Source organism: Procambarus clarkii, chromosome 19 (assembly GCF_040958095.1).
Source record: "Procambarus clarkii isolate CNS0578487 chromosome 19, FALCON_Pclarkii_2.0, whole genome shotgun sequence".
NCBI classification, from domain to species: Eukaryota; Metazoa; Arthropoda; class Malacostraca; order Decapoda; family Cambaridae; genus Procambarus; species Procambarus clarkii.
In genome coordinates, this window is record NC_091168.1 from 27,796,281 (window position 1) to 27,814,855 (window position 18,575).

The 18,575-nt window shown below is 46.1% G+C and overlaps 1 protein-coding gene and 1 long non-coding RNA gene across 2 annotated transcripts in view; both read right to left on the reverse strand.

Annotated features, from left to right (window-relative positions):
• LOC138366358 (autotransporter adhesin BpaC-like) overlaps positions 1-9,170 on the reverse strand; it is a 43,994-nt gene extending 34,824 nt beyond the window's left edge. The window contains exon 1 of the mRNA XM_069327393.1: positions 8,885-9,170. Coding sequence (XP_069183494.1) covers positions 8,885-9,170 — 286 coding nt within the window. The remainder of the gene's footprint in view (positions 1-8,884) is intronic.
• Positions 9,171-10,437: 1,267 nt separating this feature from the next.
• LOC138366508 (uncharacterized) lies at positions 10,438-12,066 on the reverse strand. The gene is made up of 2 exons (XR_011229148.1): positions 11,950-12,066; positions 10,438-11,889 (listed from the first exon to the last, which is right to left on the reverse strand). It is a non-coding gene; the product is annotated as an uncharacterized lncRNA (long non-coding RNA).
• Positions 12,067-18,575: the final 6,509 nt, after the last annotated feature.

Here is an 18,575-nt window from a genome sequence, read left to right on the forward strand (position 1 = left end):
AATTTCCGGACAGCTATTTTTCCATGGTTGTATGGGAGCTTCCCAGTTCCAGACTTCTTTCCCAGGGCCGTAGGGTACTTTCCCAGGGCCGTAGGGTACTTTCCCAGGGCCGTAGGGTACTTTCCCAGGGCCGTAGGGTACTTTCCCAGGGCCGTAGGGTACTTTCCCAGGGCCGTAGGGTACTTTCCCAAGGCCGGGTTTAAACGTTCGGTTTAGTCATAAACCGAACGTTTAAGACTAAAACCTCGTTGCCTGTGAACTATAAAAACCTGTTAAATCCAAATTGGTCCAAGCTACAGACAGGAACACTTGCATGCTCTCAGGTTTGATCATTTAGGAGTAATTACCACCGCTGTGTTAAGGCTCTACGGGCTCACCATAGCCCATGCTACTTTGAAGTTGTTGTTCCAGGTAGCGAATCTTTAACAATAACAACCGCAGTGTTACCAGGTTATCCCACTTTGTCTTAAGCGTTTTACAACAAATTCATTTGAGAACCGGTTATATATAAAAGAAATTAGTCATCAAATTAAATTTTTTTTTATATAATTTTTTAACCCTCATGACTCCGTTTTCTTGTTATAATGGCGCCGATATATGACCCCTCATACCCCCCCCCCCTCCTCTCATTATCACCTCATACCCCCCCCTCATCATTATCACCTCATACCCCCCCTCATCATTATCACCTCATACCCCCCCCCTCTCATTATCACCTCATACCTCCCCCCCCTCATTATCACCTCATACCCCCCCCCCTCATTATCACCTCATACCCCCCCCTCTCATTATCACCTCATACCCCCCCTCATCATTATCACCTCATACCCCCCCCTCATCATTATCACCTCATACCCCCCCCCTCATTATCACCTCATACCCCCCCTCTCATTATCACCTCATACCCCCCTCATTATCACCTCATACCCCCCTCTCATTATCACCTCATATCCCCCCTCTCATTATCACCTCATACCTCCCCCCCCCCTCATTATCACCTCATACCCCCCCTCATTATCACCTCATACCCCCCCCCCTCATTATCACCTCATATCCCCCCTCTCATTATCACCTCATACCCCCCCCCCTCTCATTATCACCTCATACCCCCCCTCTCATTATCACCTCATTATCACCTCATACCCCCCTCATTATCACCTCATACCCCCCCTCTCATTATCACCTCGTACCCCCCCCTCTCATTATCACCTCGTACCCCCCCTCATTATCACCTCATACCCCCCCTCTCATTATCACCTCATACCCCCCCCCTCATTATCACCTCATACCCCCCCCCCTCATTATCACCTCATACCCCCCCCCCCTCATTATCACCTCATACCCCCCCTCATCATTATCACCTCATACCCCCCCCCTCATTATCACCTCATACCCCCCCCCCCTCTCATTATCACCTCATACCCCCCCTCATTATCACCTCATACCCCCCCCCTCTCATTATCACCTCATACCCCCCCTCATTATCACCTCATACCCCCCCCTCATTATCACCACATATCCCCCCTCTCATTATCACCTCATACCCCCCCTCATTATCACCTCATACCCCCCCTCATTATCACCTCATACCCCCCCATCTCATTATCACCTCATACCCCCCCCCTCATTATCACCTCATACCCCCCCTCATTATCACCTCATACCCCCCCCCCTCTCATTATCACCTCATACCCCCCCCCTCTCATTATCACCTCATACCTCCCCCCCCCTCATTATCACCTCATACCCCCCCTCATTATCACCTCATATCCCCCCTCTCATTATCACCTCATACCCCCCCTCATCATTATCACCTCATACCCCCCCTCATTATCACCTCATACCCCCCCCTCTCATTATCACCTCATACCCCCCCCCCCTCTCATTATCACCTCATACCTCCCCCCCCCTCATTATCACCTCATACCCCCCCTCATTATCACCTCATATCCCCCCTCTCATTATCACCTCATACCCCCCCCCCCTCATTAACACCTCATACCCCCCCCTCATTATCACCTCATACCCCCCCCCCTCATTATCACCTCATACCCCCCCCCCCTCATTATCACCTCATACCCCCCCTCTCATTATCACCTCATACCTCCCCCCCCTCATTATCACCTCATACCCCCCACCTCATTATCACCTCACCGCCACGCTTACCACAACACCCGTAAGCACAAGAGGCGGCCAAGCTGCACGATTCGTTATGAGCGATAATCCTGCGTTGTGCCCGTGGGATTAGTGACCTTGTGGCTCTGTGATCTGTAGATTATTGCTATGGCGGGTAAACTCAATGAGATGGGTAAAGAGGGTGCTATCACACCGGGATGACTAAGGGCGGTGATCCTCTTTTAAGCTTAAGGTTAATGAGGCTTAATTACATTAGGGGCGTAAATCAGTGTTATCCTAAAACGCCCTTCGGTGTCTTTTATCCCAAGCCGGTACAAAGCCAGGAGCCAGGAGAGGGCAACACCACTACGATAGAAAGCCTGAAGATCCTATTCCAAAAGGCTGTCATGATGGCCCTTAAAGCTCTCTCTCCTGAGAGCTGCTTCTCCTGCCCGGGTCCAGGAGACACAAGAGCCCGCGGGAACCCATCATAATTAATCAATATTGTCCTCAAGATTCTGCTCTTTTCTTAATGAGACAAGACTAAAAAAATGAAATAAAAAAAATCAGCTGTTGTGACACGCTGCTCGTGGTGGGGGCCGTTTTGTTGTGAACGATTTGTTCCGCAATGTATCGCTCAGCTTTTAAATTCTACGACTACTTCGAAAATATGAACTCAAATATTTCTTAAATTTTGGGGGGTCTAAATGTGTCTTTCAAAAGTTATTTTTTTGTTTAAAGGCTTTTAATACTCGTCCGGAACGTGATTATTCTGCATATAATCGTATTTCCTGTCGTTCGTCAGAGAGTTTTTATCTGAGCAAAATGTTGGCGAGATATTTATGGTGATTAATGACGCTGGTTAATATATTAGAATTTTTGACAGCGGAAAGAGAAAGAAAAGAGAGACAGGAAGAGGCTGATGAATAGTGGAAGAAATTGATGAAGAAGGTAATTAATATACCGAGAACAAACAGGAGAAAGATTTTCCTGCACCCACATACACTAACCCCCCCCCTCCCCCCCCCCATCCCGCCCCTCCCCCCCCCCCCCCCCCCCTTCTCTTTAAATATGTTTGGATAATATTAAGGAATATTATGATGTATGTTTTTAATATAGTTACAGCAGCGAGTAAGTAGTATTGGCAATAAATTATTTATGTTATCTATGATGAACCTAATACTCTCTCTCTCTCTCTCTCTCTCTCTCTCTCTCTCTCTCTCTCTCTCTCTCTCTCTCTCTCTCTCTCTCTACCTGAGTGATGCACGACCTGAGGTGGTAGAATGGGTTCACATATAAAGGCTAATTATACTGTAAACTAATTTAGTAGTGCCCCGTGTAATTTCTGTTCAAGTAGACATAGAAAATGGCGACTTTCAAACCATAAATAAAAAAAAAATCCGACTAACTAAAAAAATACACAATAAAGAAGCGAATAAAGAGAGATGGATATAAGTGACAAATACAATAATTTGAGAGGAGAGAAGGAGAGCTGAAGATATACACGAGTGTGGAATTGGGTGAATGGTTTGGCTAATGAAGGGGAAGGGGAAGAGCAGGGGGAGGGGGGGGGGGGAAGAGCAGGGGGGGGGGCAGAGAGGGGGGGGGGAAGAGGAGGGTGGAACTTGAACCAAAAAATTATAATGACAAATCTGCAGAGAGAGTGTTTAGTCACACTTGGGGCAAGGCTGCGGGGTAAATACTCTCTCTCCCTCTCCCTCTCCCTCCTCTTCCATGCTTCTCTACTCTCCTTCCCCAGCCCCCCATTTTCTTCCTCCCCCCCCCCCCTCCTTCCACTCTTCCCTCAACCCTCCTTCCCCTCTCATTATTTCTAATGTGCAGTTTAGTGTGTAGTGTGACCAAGGGAGCTATGACTCACCACGCTCATCATCGTCGCCTGCCTAACACCAATACATCCCTCCCCCTCTCCCCCCCCCCAACCCCTCTCCTCCCCCCCCCCAACCCCACCTTCCCCCTCTTCCTCAACCCCAACACAAAAAAATGTTGCGTCACACCTGCAAGAAAAATGACAGGTTGAACAACAAGAACTTCCCCAAACAAGGGAGGCCGTGCCAGTGTTGACACCTTTACTACACATCTGTTACATAAGTGTTGTATTAGAAGTTTAAGCCACCCCGGGATTTTATTAGCCGGTCATGTGAAGTGTGTCGGGCGGGATCGCACAAATAAATTTATGAACAGTGAAAATTATTTTATTGAATAACTGCGAACGAGATACCGGAAAATTTGCGAGATCAAATTTGTAATTATTAAAAAATTAGTACAATGAAAATTCACATTGGAAACACGCTCATGCGCATTAGCAAGTGGGTGGGACCATAGGTTCCCCCCTAATCATGCGTTTTAGCAACGGGGCAGGACTAATGGTTCAACTGCGCATATCGGGGCGCGGCCACGGGCTCACCCGCGCATGCGTTTTAACAAGGGACGGAGCCATGTTCTCACCCGCGCATGCGCCGTAGCAAGGTGGTGGGGCCACGGGCTCACCCGCGCATGCGCTTTAGCAAGTGAACGGGGCGAAGGAGTTAATAAAAAATAGCACGAAATGGTGCTAAAAGTGAAGATTTGTTTACCTCTTAATGTTTAATGTTAAGGACTGATAATTTAGCGTCACATTTTTTTTTTTTTTTTTTTTTTTTTTGAGATATATACAAGAGTTGTTACATTCATGTACAGCCACTAGTATGCGTAGCGTTTCGGGCAAGTCCTTAATCCTATGGTCCCTGGAATACGATCCCCTGCCGCGAAGAATCGTTTTTTCATCCAAGTACACATTTTACTGTTGAGTTAAACAGAGGCTACAGTTAAGGAATTGCGCCCAGTAAATCCTCCCCGGCCAGGATACGAACCCATGACATAGCGCTCGCGGAACGCCAGGCGAGTGTCTTACCACTACACCACGGAGACTGTCTGCTTATTGTCTATCTGCTTATTGTTTGCAGCAAATGTAATTTAGTAAAATTGAACCTTCGTGGTGAGACAGAGGTGTCAAGCATGCGGGCCACCACCCTTCTATATAATTAATAATAATAAATCGTTTTGTCGGGGACAGGAAGCCTGTCCCCATCAATGGACAGTTTCTCGCCTCGACGAGGAGAGGAGGCCGATGGCTTATTATTATTATTATTGTTTTCTACCACAGACTTGGCCACACATTTGCAATGCTAACCAGCATATATATACATTTTCTTCTGTCCTCCATGGATAGGATTAGATATCTGTTAAACATAGAATTCATTGATTTATTGAACAATCAACCACAGAAGGTGACTGTAGTTCTTCTAAAATGCTAAGCTAACCTTCACACATAAATACACAGATTTACGTCTTGTCCTACATAAACAGCGTTCGAGATGTCCTCTTATGTAGCTTGTTAAAGGTCCTTCCCCGCCCCAATTGACCTGAATTGATCTACCCGGTTTAAGCGTGTAGGCGGTTCCATAGACTTTTCTAATATTTTTTTTTTTTTTTGTGCGTGTTGGTTTGTACTTGTTGTTTCACCCTGATGCTCTGGGGTGACACAGCATCTCCTGTTTCCTCTCCCACATTGTGGCTTGTTGAGCTTGAAGCCGTTGTTTCTTGTCTCAGTTTTATCTGACCTCTTAAATACCCCGTTTGTGTGGACTATGAAGCTAAGTATACCACAAGTATAATACATATACAAGTTGAACATAACGCTACGATAGGCTACTGAATTCGTGGGGTCATAAACAAAGTATAAGTAATTATAAGTTATTTATCATCAATTTAGTGAGACTGCGATTACGGCAAGTGACATAATGACTCTTGCAATGGCTGTCTTTTTCAGAGCTTTTCTCGGAAGGGAATTAAATAAAAAAAATAGTTTGTCCAGACTAACGGCAACCTTTTGTGAACGTAACCTTCTCAAGAATTAGTTACTGAAGGATCAGTGAACTATCAGAGACTATTAACTGTCAACTCAAGAGAGAAAGCATTGACCTCTACTGTATTTATATTGTAAATGGTGAAAATCAGATGTATGTGATTGAGCACAATTTGCAATTTTTATCCCTGATGCAAGTTTGCAGATAACAGAAGAGTTGCTGGAATTAATACCAGTTAAAAGACCATAATAGGTGGTATGTGTGTGTGTGGGGGGGGGGGCAGGAGCCCTAGACGAACCAAGCGCTGACTGACCAAAAAAGCTGACAGTCTGCCTATTACGAAGCACCGCATATATAATGGCTGATAAATCTGGCGTGGTAAATTCATTAAAGGCGAAAACTATTACTAGTTATGAACGCCAACAATGAATTTCACAATTTCCATTGTGTTATTCACAGAGAAGTGACGAGCAGTGAAACGCTGATAACGGTGGATGTGGTGGACATGGACCCAGCACCACACACCTGGTCCAGACAGGGAGCCGTAGAGAAGGACTTCAGTGAATTTCTTGGTAAAATACATGTTTTTTTTATCAATCGTGAAGGAAATGGTTTGCATGAACTGAAAATAAAGAATGAAGAATGGTTTCGAGTTTAAATAGTCTCGAGTTCCAATGAATGGGTTCGAATTCTAGCTTGCAAGGTGCGTATCACAAACACATAAATTACCTGAATACAAAGATGCAATAATGAAATAATTTCGTGACAGTTTTGTGATATTTGTGAACACACAGAGAGGCACTGCAACAAGTTGCTTAAGGTCAAGAATGAGATCTGTGAGTGTGTGGGGAAAATTCTAGCTGGCATTTATTTATTTTTATTATATTTTTGTTAACTTCAATATTGAATTATAATGATTCTAAGTGGACTGTATATTTTGATTCAGCCTGCCAGAATTTTATTTGCACGTAGTTTGGAGGGACAATTATAACTTATACCACTATAAGTTATATTTATTATAAGCTGGTATATAATATAAGGGGATATATTATAAGCTAAAATTGTTTACCTCTTGCTAAATATAAAATATACCACATATGGTGGCCTAATCTACAATATTATTAAATCTATTTACTTTATTGCAAAAAGATTTGTGTAAATCCTTATCTGATACTGTAGATATGGCCTCTTTAGGCTGCATATTTTCACCCAACATCTGTTTAGGCGTGTGGCTACATGTGCTTCAGAGTGCCACGTAAAGGCGCCAAGCTCGGTGGAGTCTGTGTACAGCCAAGGTAGCAAGACACTTCACAGTTTATGTGGGCCAGCTTATCTTTTCAGTAACTCCAAACCACAATTTACCTGAATGAAGGACATTAGTAATGGCGCATTAAGAAATAAAGTACAGGTGTGACATGAAATATTGTGTGTGTGTGTGCTGAGTAAAACACTTACTTTGTTGAGCTTTAAGCTCACTGTATAACTGCCAGAACTATCTAAAACAGTAAATGGCCAAAAACATGTAATATATAATTGGGAAGACGGATACTCAGGTATTCCTGTTGTTGTAGAGGTTGCTGTGGCAGTTACTCGGTTGGTTGACTCATAATTTGGGAGTGCATGACGAGTTGTGCTTGCTCGTAAGGAGCCCTCTCTGTGCAAACAACAAGGCTCTATCAAGGAACATATAATCTCCTCTCACAACCAGACCATCACCCAAGCAACACAGAAATCATCAATAGATACAGGGATAGCAGGAGACTCGACATCAGCGAGGCACTACACATCAAAAAGCAATCAACAACCAGCAATCAACAGACAGTTAATGCATAACTATATTCTACCCACTGCAAGACCCCGAACCAACATAGAAGCAGCAAGAGAAAGTATGGGCCAATAGGCCGTCTGTAGTCACTTCCATTCTTATGTTTTCATAACCATTTTATACCCATTGATTCGTGTTCTGTCACCTCTTATCTTGAGGTTATCTTGAGATGATTTCGGGGATCTTTTTAGTGTCCCCGCGGCCCGGTCCTCGACCAGGAAGCACCCCGTGACAGCTGACTAATACCCAGGTACCTATTTTACTGCTAGGTAACAGGGGCATAGGGTGAAAGAAACTCTGCCCATTGTTTATTGCCGGCGCCCGGGATCGCACCCAGGACCACAGGATCACAAGTCCAGCGTGCTGTCCGCTCGGCCGACCGGCTCCCTAAACCTCACCCAAAACTTTTGTGTCATTTCACCTCACCCAAAACAAATAAAAGCATGATGTATGTTATGTGTAAATCAAGTCTTTGAAAATGTAAAAAACCTTACGAAACGCTTCTAGGCGTCAGACCAAAAATAAAATTGTAAAAAATGAATTTTGGAGAGTTAATTTTTCAATTATCTTCGACAGTGAAGAAAAACGTAAGAATTATTGAGAAGATTCGTGTTAAAATTATTAATCTTACCCGTTTGGTCATATTCAACAATATATATATATATATATATATATATATATATATATATATATATATATATATATATATATATATATATATATATATATATATATATATATATATTTAATATGGAAGGGAGTAACACCTCTGGCTGGAAGAAGGAGACCCTTAGTCTCGGAGGAAATCACACACAACGCATTAGAGGGAATGTTCAGGTCCCCTCCAATACAGTTTCAGTGTGCTTTTCTCCTAAAACCACTTTCCTTTTGTCTTTTGTTGTCCCTGTTGTGATATTTAAAGTTTACAAGATTTACATTAGTTAAACAATGGGTTTAGAGGTCATGGATCTCTTGGAGCTCATCCGCTTCCGGACAAGAACCGAAGACGCAGCAGGCGTTTCCCCTCTTGATCACCACACTGAGGCGCTGAAACAGGAAACTGGCTGAAACATCAAACTTTGTTTGATGTTCTGGGATCTTAGGCCTGTGAAGCCCCCTGCTGAACCTGATGGGAAAAACATGGTTACTTTGTACACCTCAGATTCTCGAACAGTCAAGGGTTCTATGCCAGTATTATTTTCTTGGGGATCCCTGCTGCTGTCTGGGGCTCTGGGTGGGTGTTTGTCTTGTAGTGCCCGTGCTGTCGTGGCGTTCCTCGGGGCAATGGCGTCATTGCTGGTCATGATTCTGATGGCACCTGTGGTATTGCCCTCTTCTACTTTCCTGGTGATCTGTGCTCTCATTTTGTGGTTCTCAGGTGAGCTGTTGTTGGTGGTCCTGCGGCTGGTGTTCTTGGCACGAGGGGGGAGATGGATCAGGATGTTCTCTCTGGGGAATTCATTAAGAGCCTTAATTACTGAGGTTGCTAATGTCTTGACTCTCCTCGGCGGTAATGCCAGGCATGCATTCCCAAAAAGTAGGAGATTGTGTCATGCTTCAGTGGTTCTAGGAGCATTGTTGACCTTAATCAGCCGACTGGTGAGTTTGGTGGCTGCTTGGTGACGGGCAGCCTTGGGGATGTGGGGCAAGGTCCTGGTGGACGTCGCTTTGACCGCTTCAAGCAGATTGTCTGCTGAAATAAAGTTGAGAGAGGTATTGTTCCTTGCTCCTGCAGCAGGTTGTCTATTGTCGCTGCCCTGGATCGGGCACCTACACCCTAGACAATGACCTGAATTGACAGAATGTCGGCGGACAGTTCCATCAGCTACAAGACGAAACCGTTTGTCACACACTCGACAATTTCCACTTGGGTGTTCCCCCTCTTGGCTGGAAGGAGGCTGTGTGTCAGGAGCGACATGTAGCATGCCTGGATGTCCTGACGACTGGCTGCCCACTGAGTGCACCCTCTCCTTCCTACCGAATGGAGTGTAGCAAGGCAAGCATTACCCTCCTGAGGAGTTGGGCATGGCCTGGGCACCGTGTGGGGGTAGGCTGGTGGTTGATGGCCAGGCGCAGGCAGCGGGGTTGGGGGAAGATGGCGGGTGGGTTGTGCTGGGGGGCAGGGGTAATGGAGTAGGCTCTCATGCTGCCTACATCACTGTAGGCTGCTTGAGAGCCTCCTCATCACTCCACCCATCCCCCCGCACCCCGCCTGAGGGCTGGTGGGTGGCGGCACTGGGACGACGGCATCAGACGGAGAATACATCACATACGCTGACGATGTCACCCAAATAATTTGCCAACCGGGACCATCAAAGCCGCTACTAGCCGACAAGACCAAGACAGCAATTGAACTCAGTTTACAGTCTCCGTGGTGTAGTGGTAAGACACTCGCCTGGCGTTCCACGAGCGCTTTGTCATGGGTTCGTATCCTTGCCGGGGAGGATTTACTGGGCGCAAATCCTTTACTGTAGCCTCTGTTTAACGAAACAGTAAAATGTGTACTTGGTTGTAACAACGATTCTTCGCGGCGGGGATCGTATTCCAGGGACCTGCGCGAAACGCTACGCGTACTAGTGGCTGTACAAGAATGTAACAACTCTTGTATCGATCACAAAAAAAAAAAAAAAAAAAAAAAAAACTTAGAGAAGCAATGGAAAATTAGCACCAACAAACAAAAGTTTCAGATAATACACATTGCGAAAAGAAACCCGGACCCCATCATCCTTGACAACCATCCGATCCAATATGCGGAGGTAGGCAGAATACTGGGACATATGATAAATAGAACAGGGATACAAATTCATGTAAGGGACCGACTAAACAAAGCCAAAGCAGCCTTAGGAAAACTGAGAAGAATCCCCCCAGTACCACTACACACCATAAAGAAAACTAACATGCAAAAACGGCAAGCAGTGCAAAATAAGGCGCTAAGGAGAGCAGCAAAACACCGTCCACCATATGGTCAGACAATCCAGGAGCTCAATGAACGGTGAGTTCATTGAGCTCCTGGATTTTGGAGTGAGTTTTCCCACAGTCATAGTCCCTTGATACTTTGCATGGTCCAATAATGTGCCCCTCCCACCCCACAAAAAAATATTAAAGTGATTTTTGTGAACCTTTAAATAGATGACATGTTTTAGTGTCCTCGGAAGTGGAGGTGATTGGGCACCATTCCTTTTCCTTCCATGTGCTATATAGTTGTAACTGCTTGGCGCCTTCTGATACTTACCATGCCTTGTTGAAGTACGGATGACCCCACCGTCCACCAGATATCCCCTTCTCCTCCCGGGACTCTACTGCTTCCCAGTTCTCGGGTAATGCCTCCGTGTCACTGCCCACTGTGGACAGGCACCGGGTAGCAGCTCCGTGTCATTGCCCTCCGTTGACGGGCAGGAGGCAGCGGCTCCGTGTCATTGCCCTCCGTTGACGGGCAGGAGGCAGCGGCTCCGTGTCAATTCCCTTCCGTTGACGGGCAGGAGGCAGTGGCTCCGTGTCACTGCTCGTCCAACACATGTCAAGTGTGGAGATCGCTCGCTCCTTGATGGCTCTCATTGTATGCCTTTTTAAATCTTCACAGACTTGCCATAGTGGAGGCAGGTGAGTCTCTACGAGCCAGGCCAACGCCGCCTCCAGGGCCCAGTTGAGGACCACGTCTAGGGACACCTTCAGGAGCCAGGCACTGACGCGTGCCACCCGGCGAGGCACCAGGAGACACACGCCCCAGGCACACGCCAGGGCTACAAGAAGCACCGCCCCTGGCAGGAGAGAGGGCACGAGGGCCACGCTGCCGTGCCCCTACCCCCAGGCAGCCAGACTCGTCACTGCCTGCTTGTACTGCCAGACCCGCAGCAGGGACCCCAGCAGAGGGACACGCCTCAGGGGCGTCCTGGGGTCCAGACGGAAGGTGATGGGGCTGGGCCCCAGCCACCGGACGACGGGGCTGGACGACCAGAGGGCCAACTACACCCTGTTGGTGTAGCTGGCACACGTCAGTGCCACCAGCCTGGAGTGGCACTCCTGCAGCCTGGTCGTCAGCTGCTCCAGGTAGCGACCATACAGAACGGTCGCCACTACCAGCACCTGTCCCTTCAGCACCTGTCCCTTCAGCACCTGTCCCTTCAGCACCTGTCCCTTCAGCACCTGTCCCTTCAGCACCTGTCCCTTCAGCACCTGTCCCTTCAGCACCTGTCCCTTCAGCACCTGTCTTTAATACATTCTTTGCCAGATAATTAATATTATTTCATTATTTTCAGAAATATTATTTTTTTATCTTTATCTTGATCTAAAGTCAAGATAAAGTGAATGATTAGTGTATAAGAGAGTTTGTGTGTGTGTGTGTGTGTGTACTCACCTAGTTGTGTTTGCGGGGGTTGAGCTCTGGCTCTTTGGTCCCTCCTCTCAACCGTCAATCAACAGGTGTACAGGTTCCTGAGCCTATCGGGCTCTGTCATATCTACACTTGAAACTGTGTATGGAGTCAGCCTCCACCACATCACTTCCTAATGCATTCCATTTGTCAACCACTCTGACACTAAAAAAGTTCTTTCTAATATCTCTGTGGCTCATTTGGGCACTCAGTTTCCACCTGTGTCCCCTTGTGCGTGTGCCCCTTGTGTTAAATAGCCTGTCTTTATCTACCCTATCAATTCCCTTCAGAATCTTTTGGTGTGGTGATCATGTCCCCCCTAACTCTTCTGTCTTCCAGCGTAGTGAGGTTTGATTCCCGTAGTCTCTCCTCGTAGCTCATACCTCTCAGCTCGGGTACTAGTCTGGTGGCAAATCTTTGAACCTTTCCCAGTTTAGTCTTATCCTTGACTAGATACAGACTCCATGCTGGGGCTGCATACTCCATGATTGGCCTGACATATGTGGTATACAAAGTTCTGAATGATTCTTTACACAAATTTCTGAATGCCGTTCGTATGTTGGCCAGCCTGGCATATGCCGCTGATGTTATCCTCTTGATATGTGCTGCAGGAGACAGGTCTGGCGTAATATCAACCCAAAAGTCTTTTTCTTTCTCTGACTCCTGAAGAATTTCCTCTCCCAGATGATACCTTGTATCTGGCCTACTGCTCCCTACACCTATTTTCATTACATTACATTTGGTTGGGCTAAACTCTAACAACCATTTGTTCGACCATTCCTTCAGCTTGTCTAGGTCTTCTTGAAGCCTCAAACAGTCCTCTTCTGTCTTAATCCTTCTCATAAATTTTGGCATCGTCCGCAAACATTGAGAGAAATTAATCGATACCCTCCGGGAGATAATTTACACATATCAGAAACAAGATAGGACCGAGTACAGAGCCCTGTGGGACTCCACTGGTGACTTCACGCCAATCTGAGGTCTCACCCCTCACCGTAACTCTCTGCTTCCTATTGCTTAGATGCTCCCTTATCCACTGGAGCACTTTACCAGCTACACCTGCCTGTCTCTCCAGCTTATGTACCAGCCTCTTATGTGGTACTGTGTCAAAGGCTTTCCGACAATCCAAGAAAATGCAGTCCGCCCAGCCATCTCTTTCTTACTTAATCTTTGTCACCTGGTCGTAGAATTCTATTAAGCCAGTGTCACGTGGAGGGTGGGACGGGGCTCTGCTAGCACTCAGCTGCTAGGGGCTCAAAAGGCCGAATACTCAGCCCCTCCGACTCCCGGGATTCACCGGAGTCTCCTTGGTCACACAGGAGAGGACCAACAATGCCCACCTCCGCAGGTCTTTGCTTCCACCACAAAAGGGGGTGCCACTGATTCACCCTGGAAGCCCTTCAGTCAAACACGGGGAAACTGCTGTTAACAGTTCCAGTCTAGACCCGTGGAGGAGTGAAGGAAGACTCAGGCTTACCTTATAACCATAACCTCCCTGAGCCTTGCCTGCCAGACAAAAGGTTGCAGGAACTCCTTTCCTGCCTGTCTTCTCTATCTTCTTCTTAACAAGGTCGCCAGCTGGGTTATTATATCTGCACCCCAGCAATGCAGTTCAGTGGGTTTATTATATATTGTTTGTAGCCAGAAGATTGCTACTCCCATAGATCTGCTACTAGACTGTCGGCCCAGGGTACTCTCCCAGGAAGGTCTGTGCGCTTTACCTCTCTCTAGCCACCACGTTACTAGTTGCCACCATTCAGGCACTGATAATGATCGGATGGCTAAGGGTACACTTTTATATAGGTCCGTGCTGTCTTTACCACTCTCCAGGCAATAAGAACTTCTATAGAGAACGTAGTGTTCTCTAGGTGTGTGTGTGTTTTTGCATGTGCGTGCGTGCATACATACGTGGGCATGCGTGCGTGCGTGCGTGTGTCACGAGTTCCCATAAGCATTAACTTCTACCTAAAATAAGCCACTTTGAGATATTTAAATATATATATGATATCCTGAACACGAATTTGATAATATTTTACCTCAATCTGTACACCTGATTAATTGATCAGAGAGGGGTACATACCAGTCTGCCTCCCGCTCACACAACCAGATGAGTAATGACGATGTATGGATGACGATGGTGATCCGTCGTTGTCTCCCACTAGGTGATTCACTAAGTGCTAGTAGATTGATGATGGCGGTTCTTCTCTGTCTACACAAAGCTCTGGAGTCAGTCACTGTATCGTTGTGTTACAGTTCACTAATTTACTGTACCACTGATCAGTCACCACCCAACTGCCCAGGTCGTCCCACCTGGCCGTCAGGTTATGTCGCTCCACGAGGTCCTCCACACTGCATATGCACCGGTGATGCCACTAGCTCCACTTTGGTTTCTTCGCACTATCGCTAGCGATATGACTATGCTATGTAGCACCCTGCTAGCTACACACTGCGAGAGGCCAAATACTATGATCTAGCCTCTATACTCCTTCAATGTCCCGAGAAATTGACGAATTTCCGCGGACCTCGCTAATCGTGTGTGTCTCCTACCGGCGGCGGCCTACTACCTGTGTGTGTGTGTGTGTGTGTGTGTACTGACCTACTCACCTATTTGTGCTTGCAGGATCGAGCATTGACTCTTGGATCCCGCCTTTCCAGCTGTCGGTTGTTTACAGCAATGACTCCTGTCCCATTTCCCTATCATACCTAATTATTAAAGTATGAATAGAGTTTGCTTCCACAACCTGTTCCCCAAGTGCATTCCATTTTTCCACTACTCTCACGCTAAAAGAAAACTTCCTAACATCTCTGTGACTCATCTGAGTTTCCAGTTTCCACCCATGTCCCCTCGTTCTGTTATTATTACGTGTGAACATTTCATCTATTTCCACTTTGTCAATTCCCCTGAGTATTTTATATGTCCCTATCATATCTCCTCTCTCCCTTCTTTTCTCTAGTGTCGTAAGGTTCAGTTCCTTCAGACGCTCTTCATATCCCATCCCTCGTAAATCTGGGACAAGCCTCGTCGCAAACCTCTGAACCTTCTCCAGTTTCCTTATGTATTTCTTCAGGTGGGGGCTCCATGATGGCGCGGCATACTCTAAGACGGGTCTCACGTAGGCAGTGTAAAGTGCCCTAAAAGCCTCCTCATTTAGGTTTCTGAATGAAGTTCTAATTTTCGCCAGTGTAGAGTACGCTGCTGTCGATATCCTACTTATATGTGCCTCAGGAGTTAGATTAGGTGTCACATCCACTCCCAGGTCTCTTTCTCGAATCGTTACAGGTAGGCTGTTCCCCTTCATTGTGTACTGTCCCTTTGGTCTCCTATCACCTGATCCCATTTCCATAACTTTACATTTACTAGTGTTGAACTCCAGTAGCCATTTCCCTGACCATCTCTGCAACCTGTTTAAGTCCTCTTGGAGGATCCTACAATCCTCGTCTGTCACAACTCTTCTCATTAATTTTGCATCATTCGCAAACATTGACATGTATGATTCCAATCCTGTAAACATATCATTTACCTAAATTAGAAAGAGGATTGGTCCCAGCACCGATCCTTGAGGTACTCCACTTGTTACTGTTCGCCAGTCCGACTTCTCGCCCTTTACCATTACCCTCTGGCTCCTTCCTGTCTGTTAGGTAGTTCTTCACCCATGCTAGGGCCTTTCCGCTTACTCCTGCCTGCCTCTTAAGTTTGTATAGCAGTCTCATGTGCAGTACTGTATCAAAGGCCTTTTGGCAATCAAAAAATATGCAGTCTGCCCAGCCTTCTCTGTCCTGCCTTATCCTTCTTACTTTATCATAGAATTCTAAAAGGTTTGTTAGGCATGATTTCCCTGTCCAGAACCCATGTTGGTGCATGTTTACAAACCCAATGCTCTCCAGGTGCTCAACAAGCCTTAGCCTAATTATTCTTTCAAGTATTTTGCAGGGAATGCTTGTCAGTGATACGGGTCTGTAGTTAAGTGCCTCCTCCCTATCCTCTTTCTTGGAAATCGGTACGACATTTGCCTTCTTCCAGCAACTGGGCAATTCTCCCGACATAAGTGACTCATTAAAGATCATTGCCAGCGGCACGCAGAGAGCCTGCGCTGCCTCTTTTAGTATCCACGTGATACTTTGTCTAGTCCAACAGCTTTATTTGCATCCAGTGGTGTCAACTGTTTCATTACCTCCTCTGCTGTCACCTCTATATCTGATAGTCTTTCATCTAGGGTAATCTCTTCTAACAATGGGAGCCACTCAGGCTCGGTTGTGAACACTCCATGGAAACTTGCATTCAGTACCTCGCAGATTTCCTTGTCACTTTCTGTATATGCCCCTTCTGTTTTCCTCAGACTTGTCACTTGGTTATTTACCGACATCTTCCTTCTTATATGGCTATGTAGTAATTTAGGTTGCTTTTTCGTTTTGATTGCAATATCATTCTCATAATTTCTTTCCGACACTCGTCTTATGTTAATGTAATCATTCCTAGCTCTGTTACATCTAATCCTGTTGTCCTCTGTCCTTTGTCTTCTGTACTTCCTCCACTCCCTCCTGCTTCTCACCTTTGCTTCCTGACACTGTCTATTAAACCATGGGTTATAATATTCCCTTCTGCTTTTTTCCTTTACTGTTGGAATAAATCTCTCTTCAGCCTCCTTGCATTTCCATATGACTTGGTTCAACATACCTTGCACTGTTTTTCCTCGAAGTTCTTCCTCCCACTGCACTTCTCCCACTGTGTTTGTATGTATGTGTGTGTACTCACCTATTTGTGCCTGCTGGATCGAGCATTGACCCTTGGATCCCGCCTTTCGAGCCATCGGTTGTTTACAGCAATGACTATGGTCCTATTTCCCTATCATATCTTGTTTTAAAATTATGAATAGAGTTTGCTTCCACAACCTGTTCCTTAAGTGCATTCCAATTTCCACTACTCTCACGCTAAAAGAAAACTTCCCAACATTTCTGTGGCTCATCTGAGTTTCCAGCTTCCACCCATGTCCCCTTGTTCTGTTACTATTTCGTGTGAACATTTCATCTATTTCCACTTTGTCAATTCCCCTGAGTATTTTATACGTTCTTATCATATCACCCCCCCCCCCTCTCCCTTCTTTTTTTCTAGTGTCGTAAGATTCAGTTCTTTCAGACGCTCTTCATATCCCATCGCTCGTAACCCTGGGACGAGCCTCATCGCAAACTTCTGAACCTTTTCTAGTTTTCCTATATGTTTCTTCAGGTGGGGACTCCATGATGGCGCGGCAAACTCTAAGACTGGTCTCACGTAGGTAGTGTAAAACGCCCTAAAAGCCTCCTTACTTAGGTTTCTGAATGATGTTCTAACTTTTGTCAGTGTAGAGTACGCTGCTGTCGTTATCCTATTTATATGTGCTTCAGGAGTTAGCTTAGGTGTTACGTCCACTCCCAGGTCTCTTTCTCGCGTCATCACAGGTAGGCAGTTCCCCTTCATTGTGTACTGTCCCTTTGGTCTCCTATCACCTGATCCCATTTCCATAACTTTACATTTGCTCATGTTGAACTCCAGTAGCCATTTCTCTGACCATCTCTGCAACCTGTTCAGGTCCTCTTGGAGGATTTCCCAGGTTTTCAAACTTCCATTTCCACTTTATTAGGAGTGCGATTCCTCCTCCCTGTCTCTGTGTCCTTTCTTTTCTTATCACCTGGTATCCCTCTGGAAAGATTGCATCCAAGATAATGCATTTATTTTAGTTTCCACTATTGCAATTATGTCAGGATCTGCATCAATAACTCTTTCTTTTATCTCTTCTTCTTTATTGGATACCCCATCAACATTGGTGTACCAAACCTTGAGACTCTTCTTAGAAAATCTGGTATCAGAGTCTGCCCTTTCTTTGGGGGTCTGGGGGGAACTGGGGGATGTCTGGGGGGCGAATGGGGTCTGGGCATCTAGGAAGGTAGGTAGGAAGGTCTTGGGTAGGAAGGTCTGGTGTGCGTGTGTGTGTACTCACCTAGTTGTGTTTGCGGGGGTTGAGCTCTGGCTCTTTGGTCCAGCCTCTCTTTAGGTTTCTGAATGATGTTCTAACTTTTGCCAGTGTAGAGTACGCTGCTGTCGTTATCCTATTTATATGTGCTTCAGGAGATAGATTAGATGTTATGTCTACGCCCAGGTCTCTTTCGCGCATTGTCACAGGTAGGCAGTACCCCTTCATTGTGTACTGTCCCTTTGGTCTCCTATCACCTAGTCCCATTTCCATCACTTTACATTTGCTCGGGTTGAACTCTAGTTGCCATTTCTCTGACCAGTAGCCATTTCTCTGACCTGTGTGTGTGTACTCACCTAACTGTAATCACCTAATTGTGCTTGCGGGGGTTGAGCTCTGGCTCTTTGGTCCCGCCTCTCAACCGTCAATCAACAGGTGTAAAGGTTCCAGAG